Source organism: Notolepis coatsorum (assembly GCF_963971535.1).
Source record: "Notolepis coatsorum genome assembly, chromosome: 13".
Classification (NCBI taxonomy): domain Eukaryota; kingdom Metazoa; phylum Chordata; class Actinopteri; order Aulopiformes; family Paralepididae; genus Notolepis; species Notolepis coatsorum.
The window spans coordinates 16,693,962-16,721,706 of NC_140177.1; the positions used below are offsets into that span (position 1 = coordinate 16,693,962).

Here is a 27,745-nt window from a genome sequence, read left to right on the forward strand (position 1 = left end):
ACGGATTTCTGGAGCAAGTTGCAACGCCAACGCCAACGCAGTAGAGTCGCAAACAGAGAGCAGCAGAAGCGGGTAGTTATTACAGGTACAATCAGTGTCTGAAGCAGCTGGAACCGGTCAGAACCAACAACCAGAACAGAGGAGTTCGTGCCATGGACGGGTAAGTTTCGCCAGGACACCAACAACTAGCCGTTAGCGAGCATTAGCACGAGTGGCCCTGCTGAACCAACTAGCTAAGCTAACGCTGCAGCACAGAGGCTCAGAATTCCGCGCAGTCTTCTTCTTTTTCTTGTTGCTAGTCTGAAGGTTGTGTTCGGTGACGTAGAACTATACCTGTTTTTATAAACGTTACACGTTTATTGTTTAATTGGATGTAGCGGCATGGCGTCTACGGTTCGCTGGCTATAGCCTAGCATGGCTTAATGCCTTTGTCATGATTCTGATCGAACCTCCATGTTTGATAACCGCTGAGCGTCAACAAAGACGGTAGATGAGAAGAAGAGATGGCTCATTCAATTCAACCGTATGTGGGCGTGGCCTCTACAAGCCCGCCAATGCCATGCCTTGTGTAGCCCATGTGACGAATTACAGGAAGTAATAAGGATATGGTTAGTCTCCTTTTTGAAGTGTCTCTGACAAGGAGAGACCAGATGCCCCTGTGGGGCAATGCACAACCAGAAGACCGAGCACTTATTAAATTAATGCTTTGTAATGGCCCATCTGAAAATATTTAACTGTAAATGAAGCCTATATTACACCGAGTTGTCGTTCAACGTGCCGTGCCGGTCTAAAACTGATATGTTATTATCAGCAGGTCAGGATTGGATTAAATGTATTGTCATTGTATAAGTACAGAGAATTACAGTCAATTGGATGTATTCTTTATTTATTTTTATCTTTATGCATCCAGGAAGTTTCATTGAGATTCAAATCTATTTTTCAAGAGACCTGGTCAAGGTAGCAGCAGTAGGCCTACACAACAATAGCAGACAATTCAACAGCCAACAATACACAGACAGCTGTTCAGCATCTGGAAAACATTTACACTCCTCAGTTACAGTATCGTGTATAATACTTTTAAAAATCAGCCAGTGGTATGAGATTCACTAACTTCAGCTCTTCCTGCAGATGTCCACGGTGCATAATAAGGAGAAAGCTGTTTTTCACAGTTCTGTACGAACCATGGGAACATTGTAGTGCAAACAGTGCCGTACAGGCCATGGGAACATTATAATATAGAGCAAAAATGTCTGGAGGCTGTGGCCCAGGCTAGCTGCTTGAGTTCCAGTAGACCAGGGAACATACGCCCCCCGCCCCCATCCTTCTCCTCCTCTTTTCCTCTCCTCCCTTCCTCCTCATTTCCTTGTGCCTCATCTCATGTTGTCTCCTCTCTCAACAGTGATGTAGCAGTTGGTGTGAAGGTAAGCACCGTCATTGATTGATTGATTGTTTGTAGCTTTACAGTGTCGTTTGATGTCCAGTAGACTATTTTGCTATTGAAATCACCATTGGGAACACCAATCTATCCCTTAAAGCAGGGGTCCGCAATTAAGTTTGGCTGAGGGCCACATTTTTTCCAAGCCAATGTATGGGGGGCTGGAAAAACTGGCTAATTTAATATATTGACAGTGAAAACATTTTAACTGTGTGACAGACCACCACCTTATAAAACTAAGACATACATTTGTGGCAGAGAATGGACAAAATAAAAGAGCTCCATATGTGGCATAATAAACTGTAAACGACATACACATGTCGCAGCTCCCCACTCATTATTAATTTAATTAATTAATCCAATCCAATGAAATCCACTTTATTTATAGAGCACATTTTAAAACAACAATGTTTTTTTTGTATCTTATGTTGTGGGACTTGTACAGGGTAGTATAACATTTTATTATATTGTTACGTGGTAGACAGGGTAGTATTACATTGTATTATATATTGTTACGTGGTAGACAGACAGGGTAGTATTACATTTTATTATATTGTTAGGGTAGTATTACATTTTATTATATTATGTGGTAGACGGGGTAGTATTAAATTGTATTATATTATTGTTTCATGGTAGACCGGGTAGTATTACATTGTATTATATTGTTGTTACGTGGTAGACAGGGTAGTATTACATTTTATTATATTATTGTTACGTGGCAGACAGGGTAGTATTATATTGTTGTTGTTACGTGGTAGACAGGGTAGTATTTGTTGTTACGTGGTAGACGGGGTAATACATTGTATTATTTTTGTTACGTGGTAGACAGGGTAGTATTACAATAGGGTGCACTGATATATCGGTCGGGTATCGGTATCGGCCGATAAGTGCCTTGTTGACTGCCATCGGCCGATAAGCTAAAATGTGCTGATGGCAGTGGCCGATAAATATCCGTCAATTTGTGTTGCGTCAATCTGGTTCAAACTTTGAAAAGTTTCAGTCAAGCGACCTGCACAACGCCGCACACACGCTACTGCATTAAAGTTACTTATGATTAACAAATGCATTCGTTTTGTGGCATTAACGTTATATTTAGGGCTGTCTTAAATACTTCGAAGCTTTGAAGCTTCGTTCGATGGCACAAGCTTCGAACATTAAAAAAAATCGAAGTTTAATAAATAAAAAATATAAAGATTAATTTTTTTTTCAAATATTTTTTTCCTTCTGTGTGTGTGTGTGTGTGTGTGTGTGTGCCGCGCACGCATGGGGCCATTGGGTGGGGCCGGGGGACAAATACACTGGAGGAAAGTAACCCAGCTCAGCACTGAGGTCGAATGCAATGAAGCGAACTGTCATGTTCCGTGGTATGCAGGAATGGAACTCTCTTCCCAGACATGTTAAGCAGGAGAATAGTAAATGCCGTTTCAAAATCGTGGTAAAACAACATTTTCAACCAAAGAAATTGACATTCCCTAATAGATAGTGTGTACGTAAATTAAAATGTATGTGTCTGATAAAGAGATAGGTATATATGGATGAAAAGGCATGTGTCTGATAGGGATATATTATTAAAATATTGTATAATTTTGTATTTTTATATTGTATTATGAATTTGATTAGGGTTTTTACTGTTTTAATTGTCTGTATGACATGTAAATGTTGTGAGTGTATAAGGGTTTTTATTGTTGTTTTAATGGTCTGTATGTCATGTAAATGTTATGAGTGTATAAGGGTTTTTATTGTTGTTTTAATTGTCTGTATGACATGTAAATGTTGTGAGTGTATACGTCTGTAACTGTATTTTATGTGTTATGGACCCCAGGAAGAATAGCCCCAGCACTGCTGTGGCTAATGGGGATCCAAATAAACTTAAACTTAAACTGCCCAAATTATATCATCACTATTGCCTGTTTGAAGGATATCATCCTCAAACACATATACTAGGGATGCACCGATATGAAAATTGGCCACCGATACCGATTGTTCAACTAACACAATCGGCCGATAGGGCTGGGCGATATGGCCTAAATATGATATCACGATATTTTCTGACCTTTCGGCGATACACGATACGCATCACGATGTTTTTCTTTTTTTCCCCAAAATTCATTATGAGGCTTACCAAGACAGTATTTGAGTTTGCAAGCTAACATTAAAGACAAAATAAAATACCCATGCATTTAGCATTTTTATATTATATATTAGATTTAGATTATTGGATTATTAGATTATATATTGCATATATTTAGCAATGAGATATTATATGATTTAGATATGAAATATGATGAATTGAAAATGGGGGACCCTGATGTAAACAAGACGAAAGTCTTTCTCTGGTCTGCATCCTCCAGTCCGCTGTTGACTGTTGTTTTATTGAGCTGTACTGTATTGTACCCATGCTGCAATCTGTTAATAACGTTCTCATTCATTCAGTCGGCAAACAGAATCATTTTGATTGACAGTCGCGTCTGCCAATTACGTCACATCGCTTGCACCCGCCCTGCTGTTCTTAGCACCAATCGGCAAGCGCGTATTCATTTTTTACTTCCGCCATTGGAGAGCTCAATGACAATAACAATTGGCAGCGGTAGCTCGCCGCGGCCGACGTTTAGCTTTTAGCTCCGCAGAAGGACTAAACGACTGGAGGCATAATGATTTTACTGCAACGGATGTTATAATAAAAGCCTTTCCATACATCTGTCTGATTGAAAACTTTATTAACAGACCGCAGAATGGGCACAACTGAGTCAGCACGGGCTGAGATATGAACGACTAATGCTTGCTATATCTAGGTCGACCTCGGTCGTTGCTATGTAAATACGCTGATGTTATTGAAAGTGTAACTATATAATGTTAATGCCACAAAACGAATGCCTTTGTTATCATAAGTAGTAACTTTTGATGCAGTAGTGTGTGGGGCGGCGCTGTTCAAAAGTGTCAACGTGTGGACCAGATTGACGCGACACAAGCCTCTTGGGCAAAACATCATGATATCCACGATACGTTTAAAAAGTGTATCGTTAATGAACTGTACCCGATATTTATATAATATCGTCATATCGCCCAGCCCTAGCCGATACCGATATTTGTATATTTGTATATAAGTATTTGTAAAAAAAATTAAATTTTCTTTTAAATTTTTTTTAATAATTTTTTTTAATGAAACTACTGTATATATTTGTATGTGTATGTTTGTATTTGTAGGCCTCTTTACTTACTTAAAAAAAAGGAAACATCAAGAAATATGTTTATGGTATTAATTCCACCATGCCATGTAGCCCTATCCCTCTCCCTGTATCGTCTGGCGGCCTGCAGATGGATACTATTCTCTCAACCAGAGCTCTCAGCCAATGCAATAGAACCATTTTGATTGACAGTCGATTCGGCCAATTACGCCACACCGCTAGCACCCACCTCCTGCTGTTCTTACCACCAATCGGCAAGCGTTTATTCATTTTCTACAGTCGGGCATGCCGCCATTGATCTGCTTGCGACTCGAGAGCACAACAAACTTAACGTAGCTAATACCTTAGCTGCCCGGCCCGCCGACCAGCGCTCCACACATGACCAAATGAGACATAATGGTTTTACTGCAACAAATGTTATAATAAAACAAAGCCTTTCTATACATTTGTCTGGTTGAAAACTTTATTAACAGATTGCAGAATGGGTAGTTGGGTACGGAATGAGCAACGGAATGGAACTGAGCTATGAACGGAATAATGCCTTGCTTACTTGCTGTGTTCGGGTAAATAATATGCTGATGTTATATTGAACGTGTAACACTAACTATATAACGTTATTAACTAACTAGCTACCGTACCGGGAGCTCACGTTGATGCCTGGATGGTGCTAACTAACTAGCTACCGTACCGGGAGCTCACGTTGATGCCTGGATGGTGCTAACTAACTAGCTACCGTACCGGGAGCTCACGTTGATGCCTGGATGGTGCTAGCTAACTAGCTACCGTACCGGGAGCTCACGTTGATGCCTGGATGGTGCTAACTAACTAGCTACCGTACCGGGAGCTCACGTTGATGCCTGGATGGTGCTAGCTAACTAGCTACCGTCCCGGGAGCTCACGTTGATGCCTGGATGGTGCTAGCTACCGTACCGGGAGCTCACGTTGATGCCTGGATGGTGCTAGCTAACTAGCTACCGTACCGGGAGCTCACGTTGATGCCTGGATGGTGCTAACTAACTAGCTACCGTACCGGGAGCTCACGTTGATGTCTGGATGGTGCTAGCTAACTAGCTACCGTACCGGGAGCTCACGTTGATGCCTGGATGGTGCTAGCGAACTAGCTACCGCCCCGGGAGCTCACGTTGATACCTACTAACTGGCTACCGTTCTGTGATTTGTTTACTTCGAGGTTGAAGAAAGTGCACTTTTAGGTTGAAAGAACGGGGGCCGGGGGCGGCGTTGTGAAGGTCGAGGCGCGTTTTGCCTTTTGACGCGACACAAATTGATGGATATTTATCGGCTACTGCCATCGGCACATTCGAGCTTATCGGCCGATAGGCCGATTGCAGTCAACAAGGCACTTATCGGCCGATACCGATACCCGACCGATACATCGGTGCACCCCTAACATATACACCTACATGCCTTGTAGAATTCCACACATAAGAAAGAAAGATATATGAATAAACAAAATAGGAAATAAAATGTAGAAATGCATGCAATACATAAATAAATATGAATCTCCATAATATATGAAATAGAACATTTAGATAAGGTGTACTGAGATGTTTTGGTGAGTTTTGTTTTTTTGTGGAAGTAGCCCTTCTTAAAAATGCATGAACATTCACTGATAATTGGTCTGTAGTGGAGTCTACAAGGTCTACATTGCCGGATTATGTAGAATCCGGACCTTGTAGACTGACATAATTCTGTGCATAGTTTAGTCTACACAGGCCATATTTCAAATAATCAAAATCTTACTTCATTCATCTTAAACATTCTTGATTTGGGGGATTGGTATTTCCCATGAAATCTGAAGTTGTTCAAACGACAACAGCGATCCACCTTGAATTAAATCACACAGCCGAGTGAAACCTTGTTGGCTGCGTCACAGTCACGAAAGGGGCTACTTAATTCATTAATCCAATCCACTTTATTTATAGAGCACATTTAAAAACAACAAAGTGCTGTACAAGTCCCACAACATAAGATACAATTATTATAATTTTTTTTCTCTCTCGAAGCTTCGAATTAAAATCGAAGCTCGGCCTCGAAGCTTCGATTGCCAAAAAAATATTCGAAGGTCAGCCCTAGTTATATTAATATAGTTACACGTTCAATAACATCAGCATATTTACCCGAGTCGACCATAGCAAGTAGGGCTGACCTTCAAAGCTTTTTTGGCAATCGAAGCTTTGGGGCCGAGCTTCGATTTTAATTCGAAGCTTCGAAGGAAAACAAATACAAATAATAATAATTATATATATATATATATATATTTTCTTTTTATCTTATGTTGTGGGACTTGTACAGCACTTTGGTAAACTTTGTAAATAAAGTGGATTGGATTAATTAATTAAGTACCGGTAGCCCCTTTCGACAAGGTTTCACTCGGCTGCACTGCCTGGGTGCAGTGGGGCTGCTCTCACAGCCAACGACATGACATAACATAATTATGTTGCAACCTTCGTCTATCAAGCAAACAATTATATTATATTTCATTTATAATTTATAATTATATCAGACAATGCACCTACAAAAGCAGATGATTACAATTAAATTAGCCAACTTGGTAACACATTAGTCATAGCAGCATAGGCATAGCCTTATTAATGTTTTGTGTGGCGTCGCCGTCGTGTACAACGATACTTACGTTTTTTAGGTGATTTGACAAAGTTGTTGTAGAGTTGTGATATGCCATTTTCTTCTGGCACTCTGCTTTTTGGGCATTGTCTTTGCATATTTTAAAGTGTAACCACACGTCTGATGACTTCTTCGTCGACATGTCTGCTGCACATGTCCTTGTTGTTTTCAACACAGATAATCTCCACGTGCTTGTTGTAGAGAGGTGGAGTTGAGGCGCCGCTTAATTTCGTTTAATTGGAATGGAGGCGGGAAGGCGCCGCTTACTTTTGTTTCATTGGAATGGAGGCGCAAGATTTGAGGCAAACATTTTTATTTTTTTTAAACTTCGATATTTTTTTTTAATGTTCGAAGCTTGTGCCATCGAACGAAGCTTCGACGTATTTAAGACAGCCCTAATAGCAAGCATTACTCATTCATATCTCTCACTTCCTTCCTTTGCTCAGAGAGCCCGTACTGAATTGTACCCATTCTGCAATCTGTTAATAAAGTTTTCAATCAGAAAAATGTATAGAAAAGCTTTTATTATAACATTCGTTGCAGTAAAATCATTGTGCCTCATTTAGTACTCCTGCGGAGCACTGGTAATCTACTCGTGGGCCATGGGGAGCTAACGTTATTAGCTTTGTTGTTGATCTCTTGCGAAAATCAATGGCGGACTTCCCGGAAGTAAAAAACGAATAAGCGCTTGCCGATTGGTGGTAAGAACAGCAGGAGGTGGGTGCTAGCGGTGTGACATAATTGGCAGAATTGACTGTCAATCAAAATTGTTCTGTTGTACCTGACACGACACATGCATTGCAAACTCAGATTATGGAGATATTACTGGAGAACATGGAGCTTTGTTTGAGAGAGATACAGTGAGTGCTGTCTCTTAAACTCTTAAAACTCATAAACCTTTTTGTCTTTTTAGTCAAGTTAGTCTGTTGAAGATGAAAGCCAGTGGGTATTGTATGACTCAGACTTCAGCAATAATCATGAGCATTATAAAATATATAAAAAACACACATGGCATGATGGAATACCATAAACATATTTCTTGGTGTTTCCTTTTTTTAAGTAAGTAAAGAGGCCTATGTTCATATCAGTGAGCACAATTTGTAACGCGAGACGTGTAGCCTATTTATTTATTTAATATTTTATTTATTCATTTTATTATTATTTTATTTGTTGCCATGCCTAAAATAATAGTCAAGCATAGGGCTAACACATTTTCATAAACAATACTATAATTTTTTGTTATATGGTTCCAGGTTATAATAAAAGCTTTTCTATACATTTGTTTGATTGATTGAAAACTTTATTAACAGATTGCAGAATGGGTACAATACAGTACAGCTCAATACAACAACAGTGCTAAGACTGGAGGTTGAAGACCAGGGCCCTATTCCCCGTACCTGGTTCAACTAAGTCGATCAAGAGTCCCATTATCCAGATTCAATTAACCCGATGTTTGAATCCGGGATTTTCCTGTTCCTCGAACGCTGATTCAGTCTCGTTCATTCGAACCAGACTTGAGACTCAGGATAATTGCGCGCGGCCGCCTCAGCTGAAAAGACAGCAGGTGTCGATCGCAGAAATCCTGATTTTCTAACGGCATTGATTGATTGATTGATTTAAAACTTTATTAACAGATTGCAGAATGGGTACAATGCAGTACGGCTCAATAGCCTCGCCGACAAGTTAAATGCATAATCTATAGGCTAATTTTAAATCCCTCATTACCCCAATCAATCAGATTATATTTCTTTAAACGTGCCTGCTGGCAGTAGGCTTATGGAATGAATAATCAAATGAGATCTTGCTAGCGAAAATAATTAGTTCAACTCTTTCAGAATAAGGATAAAAACAAGCCCAAAGAGTATCTAATTGATAAGAATTAATAGATGCTTATGAGGATATCTGCACTGTATGCGCTCGGCTTAGGTAACATGTACTTTATATATAAATACAATTTTCAAGGCACGACCCCCGAAATAACAGAGAGGCTTGGAGCCGGCTATACAGTTTCACTATTAATCAGGTTTTAATCTGTTTCGGACATAATCCATATGCATTGAATTGATTAACCTTTGGTTTATACCAGTGACGCATGTTCATCATCAGATAACAGTGAATCTAACTTCATTAGACGGCCGACGTACGGCTCTCTTGTCCATTAATGGATATTTTATTTATCTGGCACCGTGGTGTAATGGTTAGTCCTTATACCTCTCACGCGGACGACCCGCGTTCGAATCCCCCTTTTTCAATTTTTTTTTCTTTTTGCGATGTAAATGCTTCAATTTGGTGTACTTTGAGAGCTATATAAAGAATGACATCCTCAATGCATGTAGATTTATAATATTTTAACTTAAAACTAGGCTACTTTTGCGTATAGTCCTTAATATTATATTCCAAAAAAAATTATATTAGAAACGCGGGGTTTCAAACTCGGGTCGTCCGCTTGACAGGAATGAGCACTAACCATTACACCACTGTGCCAGACAAAATATATCCATTATATATCCATCAATGGACAAGAGACCCGTGTTTATAATATTTTTTTTTGAATGAAGTTTTATCTCTTTATTCTCAAATGCATTAATGTGACGTCAACGGCTCATTCAATTGCTCAAATCCGTCAAACAGCGCATCTCATCAGACATTTTAATCCCAGTTACAATATCACAATAACGTGTGAGTGATGATACAATTCAACAATCCTCAGATTCCTCGTAATTCATAATCCACAAAGACCACAATCCACGCATAGACACTTCAATTTTATGCTTGAATGAAACACAATCCGGGCGCTCCGTTAAGCAAATCTACAGCGGAGAATATATGAAACTAATCAGAGCCAAACGGCCGATAGGTTTCATTCATTAAAAATATCCCAGCGGGATTCACATTTGCAATGCGCCGTTATTAAAATAACCACATGCAGCGTGTATCGCGACTCCGAGCGCCGTATATGACATGCATTATTTTATTTAGGACAAAGTAAATCTATAGGCTGAATATGATTTATTATCAGCATTTAGTTCTATTATTATACATTTCAAAAGCCCCCTCTAGGAAAACGAAGCACAAAAACATAATTCAGAATGGGATCTAGACTGTGAGAATTATTTCAGGAAGCGAGCTGGCATTTCTTTGCGAGGGCGTGGCCATGCAGGTTATCCAGCTAACTGAACTAAACCCTGCCCTCGACCAGGTTAAAACTTTCTGATCTGTTACCATGGTGATTTAGAAAATCCGACTTCGGGGAACGGAAAGGTCTGGCTTAAGTCAAGCTATGCTGAAAATTATCCGGCTAACTCAGTTAGCCAGGTACGGGGAACGGGGCCCAGAAAAAGACTTTTGGCTTTTTTACATAAAGGTCCTCCATTTTCAATTCATCAAAACATTTAGAGACATAGAAATATACAGTAGTTTCATAAAAAAAAGTAAAAAAAAAAAAAGTTTTTTGCCACAAATATCGGTATCGGCTGCAAATTTTCATATCGGTGCACCCCTAGCAATGTTGTTACGTGGTAGACAGGGTAGTATTACATTGTATTATATTGTTGTTGTTACGTGGTAGACAGGGTAGTATTATATTGTTATCTGGTAGACGTGGTAGCACATCATGTGGTAAATGTCTCACCTGTTGTGTATTTTCTGTTCCAGAGGAGTTCAGATGAGCTCAACCTGTATTCTGACAGCCCTCCCATGACTGGTAAGTTTACCTCTTACCTTTAACCTCTGTCTACCCTTAACCTTTATCTAACCATAACCTCTATCTAACCTTAACCTCTATCTACCCTTAACCTCTATTTAACCATAACCTTAAAGGGGAACTCCAACATTTTGTGAAATTAGCTTATTTAACATCTTCCCTGGAGTTAGACAAGAAGATACATACCTTTTTTGTCTCTGTGCATGCATTTTAGCTTTGGGAATAGACGCTCCGTTAGCATAGCTTAGCTTCATCACTGGAAGTGAGGCAGGACAGTAGCCTTACAGTGTATTGCAAGGTCTGACATTGACCAAACTTGATATGCATGACCTTGGTGGGCTCTAGGTCAACTCCTGAAAAGGGGGTCAATGTCAGACTTTGCAATCAAAAGTTAGGGGGCTAATAACTAGGGGTGGGACAATACATCGATCCAGATCGATATATCGATCTATTATCAATAATCAAATAGGATCGACGCAACGTAAAAAGATCGATTCATATTGCGATACTCTTATTTTGAAAATCCCCGCGAGTCATATCCGCCGGCGCCCAGTATTGTGAAACTCCGTGTAGAAATTACAGCAGTGTTTGCGTCTGCTGTAAAGCACTACAGAGCGTCTATTTTGCGAGCCGATATAAGTCTGTGCAGTTTTTTCCCCGCAACGGGTCAAATGCATATAACAGGCGTTGCATCGTCGCCATTCCTTTATGCCAACGTCGCGTTAAATATCTAAATGAACGTCGCGTTGGCTGCTAAAAGCTAAGCAGCTAACCGTGAGAGAGAACAGGAGAGTGGAAAGGGGACTTGGAAGGAGGAGGGGTGGGGGCTGTGGGGGACTGTGTGTGTGTGTGTGTCTGTGTGTGTGTTAAAGCTCAATATATAAAAACAAAAGTGAACAGGAGGTCTATTTGTATTAAAAACAATAGATTGTTTTTCATTTAAATGTCTGGAAGAGCTCAAAAATAAATACATCAATTGATATTTCCGTAGCCTTTTTTTAGTTGATCTAAATGTGACTGATTGTGTTAAATGGGCACATAATATCGCCTCATATCGATCGCAGACACCTGAATTGAATCGTATCGTATCGTATCGTGGCAGACTTTGTGATATCGGCAAATATCGTATCGTTGTCCAAAGAATCGATATCGTATCGTATCGTGATGAAACTGATGATTCCCACCCCTACTAATAACCCTTGCCATAATTTCAGTGCGCCCCCTAATTTTTGATTGCAAGGTCTGACATTGACCCCCCTTTCAGGAGTTGACCTAGAGCCCACCAAGGTCATGCATATCAAATTTGGTCAATGTCAGACCTTGCAATACACTGTAAGGCACTGTAAGGCTACTGTCCTGCCTCACTTCCAGTGATGAAGCTAAGCTATGCTAACGGAGCGTCTATTTCCAAAGCTAAAATGCACGCACAGAGACAAAAAAGGTATGTATCTTCTTGTCTAACTCCAGGGAAGATGTTAAATAAGCTAATTTCCCAAAATGTTGGAGTTCCCAAATCTACCCATAACCTCTATCTAACCTTAACCTTAACATATCTACCCTTAACACTTTCACGGCCAACCACGTATATATACGTGTTTGCTTGCCAACGTTTCAGCGCCATAAACGTATATATACGTTTTTAGATCGTTTTTTCTTTTATTCGATCTTAATATCAATATTACACTCACGGACCTATATGTTACGAGTGAAAGCCATCTAGAGACCCAAAAAGTGCTATACCGGCCAAAACCGGCTAGGCGGCAGTATCGAGAACGCTTAAAAGCCTGTTCCAGACCGCATGTTATCTAAACCCCTCCGGGCGCATAATTTTGGTTCAGGCAAGTCTAGCGGTTCACACTTGGAAACGCGTCCAATGCCCCTCGATGGATAACTTGTGCCACATTATGTCCGGGACCAGATGAACATCAATACTGGAAATCGCGATCAGACAGTTGGAATATTCTTTTTGGAATAAGCCCGATCTAAGGTAAGGAACATCTGACGTCAATTCCAGCTTGATCCTGCAATGATTTCATACCGATCAGGCCGATCAGCATTTGTGGTGTTCAAAACGATCAAATAATCAAACCCCCCCCCTTTTGATGCATTCATGATGAAACATAATACCTATTATATACATTTGATTTGGGAATATTAGCGTGTCCAGGCGAAAAACTCCAACGACTTTAGCAGAATTCACATAGCGCCCCATTACGCAGCTTTCTGGAATTAGCCGGGATCATTCTGAAACCAGGGTTCGAAATTAACGGGGGCTTGGGGCATAATGCCCTTGAAAATGGACAAAATGCCCTCGAAAATCAGTTAAGGGGGGCACTTAATGCCCCCGACAGTTTACTAATTATATATATATATTTATCCAGTAATGGAGCGTCTGTGTATCGTACGGTTCAGATGACGCGCAAATAAAAAAAATTATTTGGCGGAGCCGGTGTTCTGCACTGGCTGCAGGCAGCGGCAGCACTGCAGCCCAATAGGGTCCAGCTGCAGCCAGGTGCTAGTCAGTTTGTGTAAAAATGGCACGCACAATATAAATCGATCTTCATTACGACTTTAAAAACATAGCCATTAACATTACATAGGCATACACACATCTTGCCATAGCGTTAGCAGTTTGTACAAAACAACGCACGTTTTAACTATGGTAGCCCGACGTAGCCCGCAAGCTAATACTGTACAGTCAATGAAATGTCACCGTAGCTACTACTAGCTACTGTAGCAGAGGAGGAAATGGGAGTCTGAGAGGCGGGGTGTTTAAAGACAATGATAGGCGTTTATTCAACATCCAAGAAGGCTAACATACAACTGTGTTTTACTAACTCCAACCGGGACTATTACCGCTGTCCCACTGCATGTTGATGTTATGAACTCCTCCTAACGTTACCGGAGCTGAAGGTGCCACACGCTAAAATGTCTGTGGGGACCCGCGCCAACCCATAGATAGTTCCAACTCACCGAATTACGTAATCCACCACAGTTGCACTCAATATTTAAATAATGTTAGTCTAAATAAATGTAGACGGAAACATAATAATTTCAAGCCGAAAACGAATCTTTCCATTAAGAACTGACAATCAGGGAATTTAAACATGGTTGACATTGTTTTTGTGTGTTTATATTAAAGAAAGGAAAGTCTAGTGCTGGCTGAGCATATTGTTTGTTTGCACTAAGTTAATACTTTGACAATATATTTTTCAGTCAGTTCGGTCTTTGTGTGCCAAACATTATTTAAGGCTGTAAACACTGTAAACCTTTTATTTTATTTTTAATAAATGAGAAACATGTTTAGATTTGAGTGTTACATTTTTTTTGAATAAAAATTAACTTATATCGAACTGAAAACCGTGACCCCAAAATCGTGATACGACCCAAACCGTCCATTTTGTGAACCGTCCCACCCCTACCGTTTATCATAAAAATTCTGTGCCCCCGAAATACAAAAAAAGCCCCCGAAAATCAATTAAGGGGGGCAAAAAAAGCCCTTGAAAAAAAATGTTAATTTCTAACCCTGTCTGATACTATACAATATTCACCACGAGATAACGCGCAAATGTATTCATGAATAAAATATTATTTTTTTGCATATTGGACAGAAGATGGTTACTGTCAAATGACCATAGTAATGTATCCATAGCTATAATATAGAATATAGATATAGCTCGGCAAACATCGTGACGCACAGTGAAAATAGGCTCTAGATAGCTGGCGCTCTAGCTACGAGGATAAGGCTAATCCCTGGCGTTGAAAGTTTTAACCTCTATCTAACCTTAACCTCTATTTAACCATAACCTCTATCTAACCATAACCTTAACATACATCTTCCCCTAACATCTATCTAACCTTAACCTTAACATAGATCTACCCTTAACCTAACCTTAACCATAACATATATCTACCCTTAACCTTTATCTAACCTTAACATAGATCTACCCTTAATCTTTATCTAACCTTAACCTCTATCCAACCTTAAACTTAACATAAATCTACCCCTAACATCTATCTAACCTTAACATATATTTACCCATAACTAGGGCCGTCTTAAATACTTAGAAGCTTCGAAGCTTCGTTCGATGGCACAAGCTGCGAACATAAAAAAAAATTCGTTATCTAACTTAACATATATTTACCCATAACTATGGGCGTCTTAAATACTTCGAAGCTTCGTTCGATGGCACAAGCTGCGAACATAAAAAGAAAATCTGAGTAAATTATTATTTTTTTGCCTCATGTCTTGCGCCTCCATTCCAATGAAACGAAGGTAAGCGGCGCCTCGACTCCACCTCTCTACAACAAGCACGTGGAGATTATCTGTGTTGAAAACAACAAGGACATGTGCAGCAGACATGTCGACGAAGAAGTCATCAGACGTCTGGTTACACTTTAAAATATGCAAAGACAATGCCCAAAAAGCAGAGTGCCAGATATGCCAGAAGAAAATGGCATATCACAACTCTACAACAACTTTGTCAAATCACCTAAAAAACGTAAGTATCGTTGTACACAACGGCAACGCCACACAAAACATTAAGGCTATGCCTATGCTGCTATGACTAATGTGTCACCAAGTTGGCTAATTTAATTGTAATCATCTGCTTTTGTAGGTGCATTGTCTGATATAATTATAAATTATAAATTAAATATAATATAATTGTTTGCTTGATAGACAACGGTTGCAACATAATTATGTAATCTCATGTCGTTGGCTGTGAGAGCAGCCCCACTGCACCCAGGCAGCGCAGCCGAGTGAAACCTTGTTGGCTGTGTCACAGTCACGAAAGGGGCTACTTAATTAATTAATCCAATCCACTTTATTTATAGAGCACATTTAAAAACAACAAAGTTTACCAAAGTGCTGTACAAGTCCCACAACATAAGATACAAAAAAAATATATATATATTTTTATCGAAGCTTCGAATTAAAATCGAAGCTTGGCCTCGAAGCTTCGATTGCCAAAAAAAGCTTTGAAGGTCAGCCCTACCCATAACCTCTATCTACCCTTAACCTCTATCTACCTTTAACCTCTATCTAACCATAACGTCTCTATATAACCTTAACATAAATCTACCTTTAACCTCTATCTACCCTTAACCTCTATACAACCTTTATCTAACCTTAATCTCTATCAAACGTGATGTGTAGGAATAATTCAACATAGTTTAAAATGCGGCTTCTCAGTGTAATCTGGCAACACTGTTCTCCATACAAAGCCTGATTTCATTCATGTCACTATACAAGTTAATTAAAACCAGGAGATTATATAACCTGATGCACCAGATGGTTTGTTACACAGAATCTCGTGATCTCCCGAATCCAGATGCACCGCAAGGTAAGAGATGATATATGTCGACAGAAAATAATGTGATCTCCCACCATAGCTTGTTGCACAAATGTTATGAAATACTATACTTATTATTTTCCAATTCACTGTCAGTAATGTATTCTATGCCACTGTCTAGGCTACTGTCACCTGAATTATGCATGTAAGGTATTTGTTTAGTATCATGACATTATTTGGCTATTTCTACCGTACCAGCTAAAATAATAACAATAATAATCTAGCAATAATTAGCTAGTATTGTTGTGAAATTGGTATTCAATTCTGCTCTAAGTGGTATTAAAATGTCTTAAATTGAACTTGTTGAAACCCCCAGATACCCTCACTAACCTCTTTTATGATCAAATCCTTTTGTATTCCTCTTTTACTTACTTTTTATTTAAAAATTTTTTTACTGTGAAAGCACATTCTCGGGCTCATACAGAACCAAGCATTTCACTGTAATGTACATGTACTTTATACGTAATGAAAGCAACATTTGAAACAAACGCACCAGGGTTCACTTGCAAGCGAGCCGAGACCCACGTTTTCAGGTGGACCAGAGTTCTAGGGTTCTAACGAGCATAGTAAGATAATAATGAGCATAGTAAGATAATAACACGCATAGTAAGATGATAACGAGCATATTTAGATAATAATGAGCATAGTAAGATAATAATGAGCATAGTAAAATAATAACGAGCATAGTAAGATGATAATGAGCATAGTAAGATAATAATGAGCATAGTAAGATAATAACGAGCATAGTAGGATAATAATGAGTATAATTCTGAGTATAAAGGATATGTGTCCATTGCGTTATACGTGCGTTCCTGAATTCATATTCAGAAAGCGACAACAGTCCCAAGCAGTCAGTGTGAGCTGAACATGCGTCCTGACCCCTGGACATTACTGGGCCCTGGTGTGTGTGTTTGTGTTTGTGTGTGTAGCTAACGGCAGTGACAGTAAGAAGCAGCGCCTGGACGAGGCTCCGCCCTCCAGAGTTCTTCACATCAGGAAGCTCCCCAACGAGGTGTCGGAGACCGAGGTCATCGCTCTGGGCCTCCCGTTCGGCAAGGTCACCAACATCCTCATGCTGAAGGGCAAGAACCAGGTGTCTGATTTTAGTTTATTTATTATCGTACTAAAATAATAAATGGCATATGAAACGTATGATGAGAAGAACAAGAGTTCCTGGATAACTCATTAACCTGTTAAAGGGGAACTCCAACATTTTGGGAAATTAGCTTATTTAACATCTTCCCTGGAGTTAGACAAGAAGATACATACCTTTTTTGTCTCTGTGCGTGCATTTAGCTTTGGGAATAGACGCTCCGTTAGCATAGCTTAGCTTCATCACTGGAAGTGAGGCAGATCCGTAGCCTTACAGTGTATTGCAAGGTCTGACATTGACCAAACTTGATATGCATGACCTTGGTGGGCTCTAGGTCAACTCCTGAAAAGGGGGTCAATGTCAGACTTTGCAATCAAAAGTTAGGGGGCTAATAACCCTTGCCATAATTTCAGTGCGCCCCCTAACTTTTGATTGCAAGGTCTGACATTGACCCCCTTTTCAGGAGTTGACCTAGAGCCCACCAAGGTCATGCATATCAAATTTGGTCAATGTCAGACCTTACAATACACTGTAAGGCACTGTAAGGCTACGGATCTGCCTCACTTCCAGTGATGAAGCTAAGCTATGCTAACCGAGCGTCTATTCCCAAAGCTAAATGCACGCACAGAGACAAAAAAGGTATGTATCTTCTTGTCTAACTCCAGGGAAGATGTTAAATAAGCTAATTTCCCAAAATGTTGGAGTTCCCCTTTAAGCTCTAGCCATATTTACTGAAGATTTACCTAAAAGTACATACCCAAGAAAATAGAAGATTTCTCTACTTCTACAAGGTCCATTTGCATGTTCTTTGTATCTAGGGACATCTATGGTCAGACACAATATTTCTGACACTGGGAATACATTCCCTGAGGTCCATAGATGTCCCTAGATACCAATGACATGCAAATGGACGTTGTAGAAGTGGAGCAATCTTCCATTTACTTGGGTATGTACTTTTAGGTGAATTTTCTGAAAATATGGCTAGGGCTTAAGAGGTTAACTTAAAAATACTTAACACTTTGAGCGCCACGCCTGGTTTTCCGTTTTACCTATCGCCTAATCTATGTTTTAAATTATGGCTATGTGTCTAATCTGCCCATCGCATTATCAAAGACTATTTTCCAGTCAGTGCTGTGAAGGCAGATTGTTTTTTTATCGCGTCGTTTCCGTTTCAGAGCAGTTAGAAAAGCCCCCGTTTTGATATAAAAAACAGCTCATTCTGGAGCATTCTATGAAAATCGTCTTTTAGTGGAATATTCCACAACGTTGATATTCGTCGGCCTTTTTATGAATAGTTTTCAAATAAACGCTAGATGATCAATATTATACGTGCACGCAAGCACATTACGGCCGTGCACTGATAATCGCTCCGTTGATTTCCTCACAGACTTTTACAGTGAAACCGAAAGAAGACATTTCACAAAACAGCTTATAACTTCATCAAACTTACTCTGATTATCCTACCACTGATAACATAGAGTCCTTACCTGACATCAGATGGTATCCAACTGGTATATTCCAATTCCTGATCACCATTCGAAAAAATCGATAAGTATGGATCCAACGCGAGACTGTAGATCTCCATGATCCGCGGGGATCTGAGGCTCCAGAATGAACTGTGGTAACCCCGGCTGGATCAGTGAACTGGAAAATGTGGAGTCCATTCCAAAATCACTTATGTCATCTGGGAGACGACAGGGGGCGCTTTTTTCCACAGTGATCACCGGCGCAGCTCGGCTATACTCGGGTAGGCTCGGGTGATGCAAGAATTTTTCAGATCGCAAAAAAAAAAAAATCTGAGAAATCTCGTGAGTGGCACGCAACCACCTATAAAAAAAAACAGAGAAATCTCGTGAGTGGCACGGAAAGTGTTAATATTGAAATGTACTATTTTGGAATAGGCCTAGTTGTATCAACTGTATGTTTTGAACTACTGTTGCTACTACTCCTGCTGCTGTTGTTGCTACTCCTACTGCTGTTGTTGCTACTCCTACTGCTGTTGTTGCTACTCCTACTGCTGTTGTTGCTACTACTGCTGTTGTTGCTACTACTTAGGGCTGCACGATTCTTGCTAAAATGTGCATCAAATTTATTTTTCTGTAAAAAAATCATCATAATTTAGAAATGAGATTGCATAGATCTATGAATTGTGATCGATTAATTGTGTGCAGCCCTACTACTACTGTTGCTACTACTGCTGTTGCTACTACTGTTCTTGCTACTATGACTAATACCACTTCTGTTCCTGCTACTACTGCCACTAATACTAATACCACTACTACTGCCACTGCTGCTACTACTACTGCTGCTGCTACTACTCCTAATACTACTGCTGCTGCTACTGTTCCTACTACTACTACTAATACCACTACTGCTAATACTACTACTGCTGCTACTACTGTTCCTGCTGCTGCTACTACTACTACTGCCACTACTACTGATAATACGGTTATTAAGACTACTGCTATTACTAATGTGTGATTCTGTGTGTTCCAGGCCTTCTTGGAGCTGTCTACAGAGGAAGCAGCCATTACTATGGTCAATTACTACATCACTGTATCAGCACAGGTCAGGCCTAGTACACTGTTATATATTGTAATCATTTATTATATGAAAAGTACGAGAAAAGGGAGAAAAATACAATGCATAGAATATGCCATGTCTTGCTAGAAAAAGAGATCATTGATCTCAAGTGACTACCTGGTAAAATAAAGGTTAAATAAATATACAAACAACAAAAATAGACGAATGAAGGTACATCTTAATATAGTTAATGTGAGAATCTGAATATAGTTAAAGGACAGCTTCTGTATTCTTAAACCTGGACTGGGGTCTGAATGAATAATGGGGACAAACATTTTAGTAATTGGTCCAGTATTGAGGGAGATCGCTTCAGCTAGCAGCCGTCAAACTAATTTACATTTATATTTAGTCATTTATCTGACTCTTTTATCCAGAGCGACTTACAAGTTCTGTAATTACTACATATATCATTAGGGCCTTAAGCGAAAGTGTGTATTTCGAGTGTCTCCATTTTGGGGAGAATCAAGATTCCTCTGCATTCCAGTGCCGGGGGGGGGGGCGCTATGGAAGTGGCAGGGAAGAAGATCTTGGCACTTGGGTTTTCAGCTCTGAGTTGAGAGTATCCACTGCTCAGCTTAAGGATATTGTAACTTTTCGTTAGGAACAAACAACAGACTAGACAAGAACAGAAACAATAAGGCGGCTGGGTGGCGCAGCTGACATTGCGCTCGTCACCAACGCACGAGACACCGGTATCGAATCCGGCTGTCGGCGTTGCCTCCGGCTTGGTCCGGCCGTCATACTAACTCAATTGGCAAGAGTTAGCGGGTGGGAAGTCCATGGGTGGTAATCTGGACATTGTAAACAGCGACTCCTACAGCACAGCAGAGACAGGAAAATGGCGGGGCAGTGTGAGCCTCCTACACGTTACTCCTTGCAAAATGAGAGTCCGCGCTAGCAGGTGAAAAGATGCGACTGGCTGCCTCCACATGTATCGGAGGAGACATGTGATGCGCTTCTATCCTCCCTACAACCGGCCAGTGGGGGGCACATGCGAGCAACGTTCAAGACAGGGGAGGGGAGAATTGGCACGGCTAAATTGGGATGGGAGAAAAAATAGAAAAAGCGGATAAAAAAGTGGATAAAAAAAAGAACAAACAACGGAGACTAGACGAGAACAGAAACAACAGAGACTAGACAAGAACAGAAACAACAGACTAGACAAGAACAGAAACAACAGACTAGACAAGAACAGAAACAACAGACTAGACACGAACAGAAACAACCAAGAGACTAGACAAGAACAGAAACAACAGACTAGACACGAACAGAAACAACCAAGAGACTAGACAAGAACAGAAACAACAGACTAGACAAGAACAGAAACAACAGACTACACAAGAACAGAAACAACAGACTAGACAAGAACAGAAACAACAGACTAGACAAGAACAGAAACAACAGACTACACAAGAACAGAAACAACAGACTAGACAAGAACAGAAACAACAGACTAGACAAGAACAGAAACAACAGACTAGACAAGAACAGAAACAACAGACTACACAAGAACAGAAACAACAGACTACACAAGAACAGAAACAACAGACTACACAAGAACAGAAACAACAGACTAGACAAGAACAGAAACAACAGACTACACAAGAACAGAAACAACAGACTACACAAGAACAGAAACAACAGACTAGACAAGAACAGAAACAACAGACTAGACAAGAACAGAAACAACAGACTACACAAGAACAGAAACAACAGACTAGACACGAACAGAAACAACACACTACACAAGAACAGAAACAACAGACTAGACAAGAACAGAAACAACAGACTACACAAGAACAGAAACAACAGACTACACAAGAACAGAAACAACAGACTAGACAAGAACAGAAACAACAGACTAGACGAGAACAGAAACAACAGACTACACAAGAACAGAAACAACAGACTAGACAAGAACAGAAACAACAGACTACACAAGAACAGAAACAACAGACTACACAAGAACAGAAACAACAGACTACACAAGAACAGAAACGGAGACAAGAACAGAAATAACCGAGACTAGACGAGAACAGAAACGACAGACTAGAAAAGAACATAAATGGAGCCAAGAACAGAAACAACCAAGATACTATAGACAAGAACAGAAACAACCAAGATACTAGACAAGAACAGAAACAACCAAGATACTAGACGACAACAGAAACAACAGACTAGACAAGAACAGAAACAACAGACTACACAAGAACAGAAACAACCAAGATACTAGATGACAACAGAGACAAGAACAGAAACAACAGACTACACAAGAACAGAAACAACAGACTAGACAAGAACAGAAACAACCAAGAGACTAGACAAGAACAGAAACAACAGACTATACACGAACAGAAACAACCAAGAGACTAGACAAGAACAGAAACAACAGACTATACACGAACAGAAACAACCAAGAGACTAGACACGAACAGAAACAACCAAGAGACTAGACACGAACAGAAACAACAGACTAGACAAGAACAGAAACAACCAAGAGACTAGACAAGAACAGAAACAACAGACTATACACGAACAGAAACAACCAAGAGACTAGACACGAACAGAAACAACCAAGAGACTAGACAAGAACAGAAACAACAGACTAGACACGAACAGAAACAACAGACTAGACACGAACAGAAACAACCAAGAGACGAGACTAGAACTAGACAAGTAACTGTTTATATCAATAAACCTGTGATACCAAAGAATCTGTTGGTCGCATATTTTCTCAAGGGGAGATTTCATTAGAGTGACTTTAATTCAACAACACAACAGAGTCCTATCCCCAAGGAAAACGTCAATGTAACAGATCTCCCTCAATACTGGACCCATTAGAAACATGTTTGTCCCCATTAAATGTGTATTTTGCAGTGTGTGTATATATATATATATATATATTCCCCCCCCTCCCCCTTGTGTGCAGGTCAGAAACACTCCTGTCTTCATCCAGTACTCAAACCACAAGGAACTGAAGACTGATTCTGCTCTCAACTCGGTCAGTCCCTATTCACTTATTATTATTATTATTATTATTATTATTATTATTATTATTATTATTATTATTATTATTATTATTATTATTATTATTATTATTATTATTATTATTATTATTACACTAATCACTGTTTGTATTTTCATTGCATGGCTGGTTGTTGAACTGTAAAGTGGTGTCTTGAGTGTGTTCGTTTTATCCCCCCAGAGGGCCCAGGCGGTGCTGCAGGCGGTGTCAGCAGTACAGGATGGAAGCTCTCCCTCCTCTGATACTGGAGTCCTGGACTTGGCTCCGCCCCCCAGCCCCGTCCTGCGCATCATCATCGACAACATGTTTTACCCCGTCACTCTGGATGTCTTGCAACAGGTACTAATTATATTAAATGTATAATATAACCGGTACTAATATTATATTAACTGTATAAATATAACTGGTACTAAGAGAGGCACAGGTACTAATATTATATTAAATGTATAAATATAACTGGTACTAATATTTTATTAAATGCATACATATAATGGGTACTAATATTATATTAAATGTATAAATATAACGGTTACTAATATTATATTAAATGTGTAAATATAACTTTGTACTAATATTATATTAAATTTATAAAAGTTACTAATATTATATTAAATGTATAAATATAACGGTTACTAATATTATATTAAATGTGTAAATATAACTTTGTACTAATATTATATTAAATGTATAAAAGTTACTAATATTATATTAAATGTATAAATATAATGGGTACTAATATTATATTAAATGTATAAATATAACTGGTACTAATATTATATTAAATGTATAAATATAACTGGTACTAATATTATATTAAATGTATAAATATAACTGGTACTAATATTATATTAAATGTATACATATAACAGGTACTAATATTATATTAAATGTATAAATATAACTGGTACTAATATATAATACAGACCTGCCAACCTGTACGCAAATGTCTATTAGCAACCTGTACGTGTGTTTACCAGCTAAACTTTAGTCTTGGCTTTATTTTTCTAACGTGATTCATTAATTCATTGCACACATGACATGTTGCGCATGTTTTGACGTTGAACGTCTGCCATTTCCACGGCAACGATGGCACATAAGTAACTATGTGTCATCATGAATATCCAAATCTATTAAATGTCATGGCTTTTATACTATACTGCCACTTTTATACTATACTACCCCATTTTACTAGACTATTTATTTTATAATAGACTATCTATTTTATACTATACTACCCCTTTTATACTATACTACCCCTTTTATACCTTTTATACTAGACTACCCTTGTTATACTACCATATAGATGTTGGTATGATGTGTTAATGTGTTGATGCTTCTGTTTCTCTATCGTAGATCTTCAGTAAGTTTGGGACGGTGATGAAGATCATAACCTTCACTAAGAACAACCAGTTCCAGGCTCTGCTCCAGTACAGCGACCCAGTCAACGCCCAGCAATCTAAACTGGTACATACACAACCATACACACACAAACCACCTTTGCTGTAGTCTGATACATCACTCCTGGGTTTACTTTGGTACTGTAGAACCCTTTGCTGTAGTCTAATACATCACTCCAGTGTATGGAGTGCTTTTTATAACTGGTCTTTGACTATTTCCATTGACTGTCCTTCAACACTAAGAATAAGATACTAAGTTCAGTTAACATTAGTCATGAATATCTGAATACTAAGTTCAGTTAACATTAGTCATGAATGTCTGAATACTAACTTCAGTTAACATTAGTCATGAATGTCTGAATACTAAGTTCAGTTAACATTAGTCATGACTGTCTGAATACTAACTTCAGTTAACATTAGTCATGAATGTCTGAATACTAAGTTCAGTTAACATTAGTCATGAATGTCTGAATACTAAGTTCAGTTAACATTAGTCATGAATGTCTGAATACTAAGTTCAGTTAACATTAGTCATGAATGTCTGAATACTAAGTTCAGTTAACATTAGTCATGAATGTCTGAATACTAACTTCAGTTAACATTAGTCATGAATGTCTGAATACTAAGTTCAGTTAACATTAGTCATGAATGTCTGAATACTAAGTTCAGTTAACATTAGTCATGAATGTCTGAATACTAACTTCAGTTAACATTAGTCATGAATGTCTGAATACTAAGTTCAGTTAACATTAGTCATGAATTTGTCTGCTCTGCTGCATTTAAATCCAAAACCGAGGTGGTGATTCTTGTAAACGTTCCACCCAGCAAACTAAACTCTCATGCACTCCATGTGTCTCTCTATCTCTCTTTGTCTGTTGCTCTGGCTCTCAAAGTCTGTCTGTGTCTCTTTCTCTCAGTCTGTCTCTCTTTCTCTCCATCTGTCTGTCTTTCTCTCTCTGCCGCTCTTCATCTGTCTGTCTCTGTAATTTTGTCAACATCTCTTCTCTGTGTCTCTCTCCGTCTCTAGTCTCTGGACGGTCAGAACATCTATAACTCCTGCTGTACTCTGTGTCTCTCTCCGTCTCTAGTCTCTGGACGGTCAGAACATCTATAACTCCTGCTGTACTCTGTGTCTCTCTCCGTCTCTAGTCTCTGGACGGTCAGAACATCTATAACTCCTGCTGTACTCTGTCTCTCTAGTCTCTGGACGGTCAGAGCATCTATAACTCCTGCTGTACTCTGTGTCTCTCTCCGTCTCTAGTCTCTGGACGGTCAGAACATCTATAACTCCTGCTGTACTCTGTGTCTCTCTCTGTCTCTAGTCTCTGGATGGTCAGAACCAGGGGCGTTTTTAGGGTTAGAAAACATTTACACACAGAAATACGCAATTTTAGAGTAATTAGAGACGAATACTGAACAACTAGATTAGAGTTTTTTAAAGTGAGGTCCAGGTCCATGAGAGTGATCTGGGCAGTCCCCATAGAAAATTCAAAGTTAACAGGACCAAATCATCAGTTTCTTATTTATTTAACATTTATTTAGCCAGATAAAACATTGATATGGTCCAAGAGGCCCCAACGAGAGTACAAATATACATATATACACATATACATACATACATATATATACATATATACATACATACACACATATACACCAATAACAAAATAAAAACACAGTTAAGAATCATACACATAAGCAAATAAACAAACAAACATTATGCACAGCCTATGTACAAAAGAAATAAACAGTTCATCTCTAGCCTTTACAGTGTTCTTCGATTGCATAAACGATCAAATCAAAAGTATTACACAATTATCAAAACCTTACACTCAAGGAGCAAAACATAGGCCCAGATTTGCACCCCTATAAGCACAAAGTCAGCCTCACTTTTTGCAAAACAATACACACAGTGATTTGCAAAACACTAAACACACTTGCATTACATTACACATAGAATGTCAAATTACCACACATATGAGCCAATTGGTTAAACACAGCAATCAGATGCACAAACACACCATTGCTTAACCCTTTAATCGCCGTTGACGCTGAAACACATCATTCCCGCCATGCTTATTCTGCCGATGACGCTGGACAGCGTCTTTGATATCAATATTTAAAAAATCTGTGATCGAAATCATATTTCTCCCCCGGAGACATTATATGTACTGGTGAGCCCCTGTCAACTCTCTAACGGTTCAAGAGCGCCATCTGGTGGCCGATCGGCAGATCGCCCAGGGAAGAAACGGGGAAGTGGAAGCTGGTGCTCATTTCAATTTGGTCCGATCACTCGCTATAGGTCCCGGGACTCGAGCTCGACACAATGGATATCGATCCGTTGCCAATAACTCGATAAACAACATGATTTGGACGTATATACTATTATACAACCTGGAAATGGATCGGGTATTTTCACATCCCATAATAGAAAAAATTCTGTTCCACGCTCATCTCCCAACGGCGAGAGGAAGCTACGGTGAGTTTCAGCGTTATTTTGTAATGTCTTCTATACTAACTGCTCCAATGATCATATCACCCACATTAGATGAATGATATAACGTTGCCCACGGAATTATAAACGACCCCCCGCCCATCCGGTCAACATCAGATCATAAGTAGTAACTTCTAGAAGTACGTCCATTTGAAATTTTTTATCTCGTGCCGATTGCTATCAAACTGTATACAATCATCAATATAATGCATTTAGGGCTATAAATCACGTTCTGGAGAAAGCTGCAGAAAACGATAAAAACATACTTATACTTTAGACCGTATTTTAGTATGAATATGTGAATGAAAAAGTATAATGTTGCTACACCCTGAACAATAGATATAGGACTTTGAATGGGCCATGGTAATGTCAATTTAGCAATACAATTTAAAAAGTTATAGCCCTGCAAAGAAGGGGAACTTCTCCATGTTAAATAGGGCTGGCGAGGGATGGTAAATTATGAATTTAACCCTGGCGTTCAAAGGGTTAATTGTAGATACACCAATCGGGTTTAAGCACTATAAAAATGCAGCAGGTGAGTTCACCTGTCTTCAACCAAAATGGAAGGAGAGTGAAGTACTGTACACAGAGAATGTGAAAATATACAATACATTCACCAAACACTACACAAGACAACCAATGATGCAGACTGATGAAAATATTAATTGTCTCTCCATATACCCAAATCAGTCAACATGGAGAATCGCAACAAAAAAAATCTCTTGCCAGATCCAGCTAGGCAAAGAGATGATGTCTAGTATTTTCTGTACTATGTATTTACATTTTTTCTATTTGTTTTAGTTTTACTGTAATTTTAACCTGTACTGGATACA

The 27,745-nt window shown here is 39.1% G+C and overlaps 1 protein-coding gene across 1 annotated transcript; it reads left to right on the top strand.

The window, feature by feature from the left end:
- On the top strand, positions 1-25,773 carry LOC311239272 (polypyrimidine tract-binding protein 2-like; the record flags this gene model as incomplete). The annotated part of the gene is made up of 10 exons (XM_084327577.1): positions 1-160; positions 1,400-1,421; positions 10,918-10,966; positions 16,276-16,311; positions 17,250-17,413; positions 19,910-19,981; positions 22,926-22,997; positions 23,202-23,360; positions 24,375-24,485; positions 25,741-25,773. The coding sequence occupies exons 1-10, from the start codon at positions 153-155 to the stop codon at positions 25,771-25,773; spliced, it is 726 nt and encodes a 241-aa protein (XP_084183703.1). The 5' UTR covers positions 1-152.
- Positions 25,774-27,745: the final 1,972 nt, after the last annotated feature.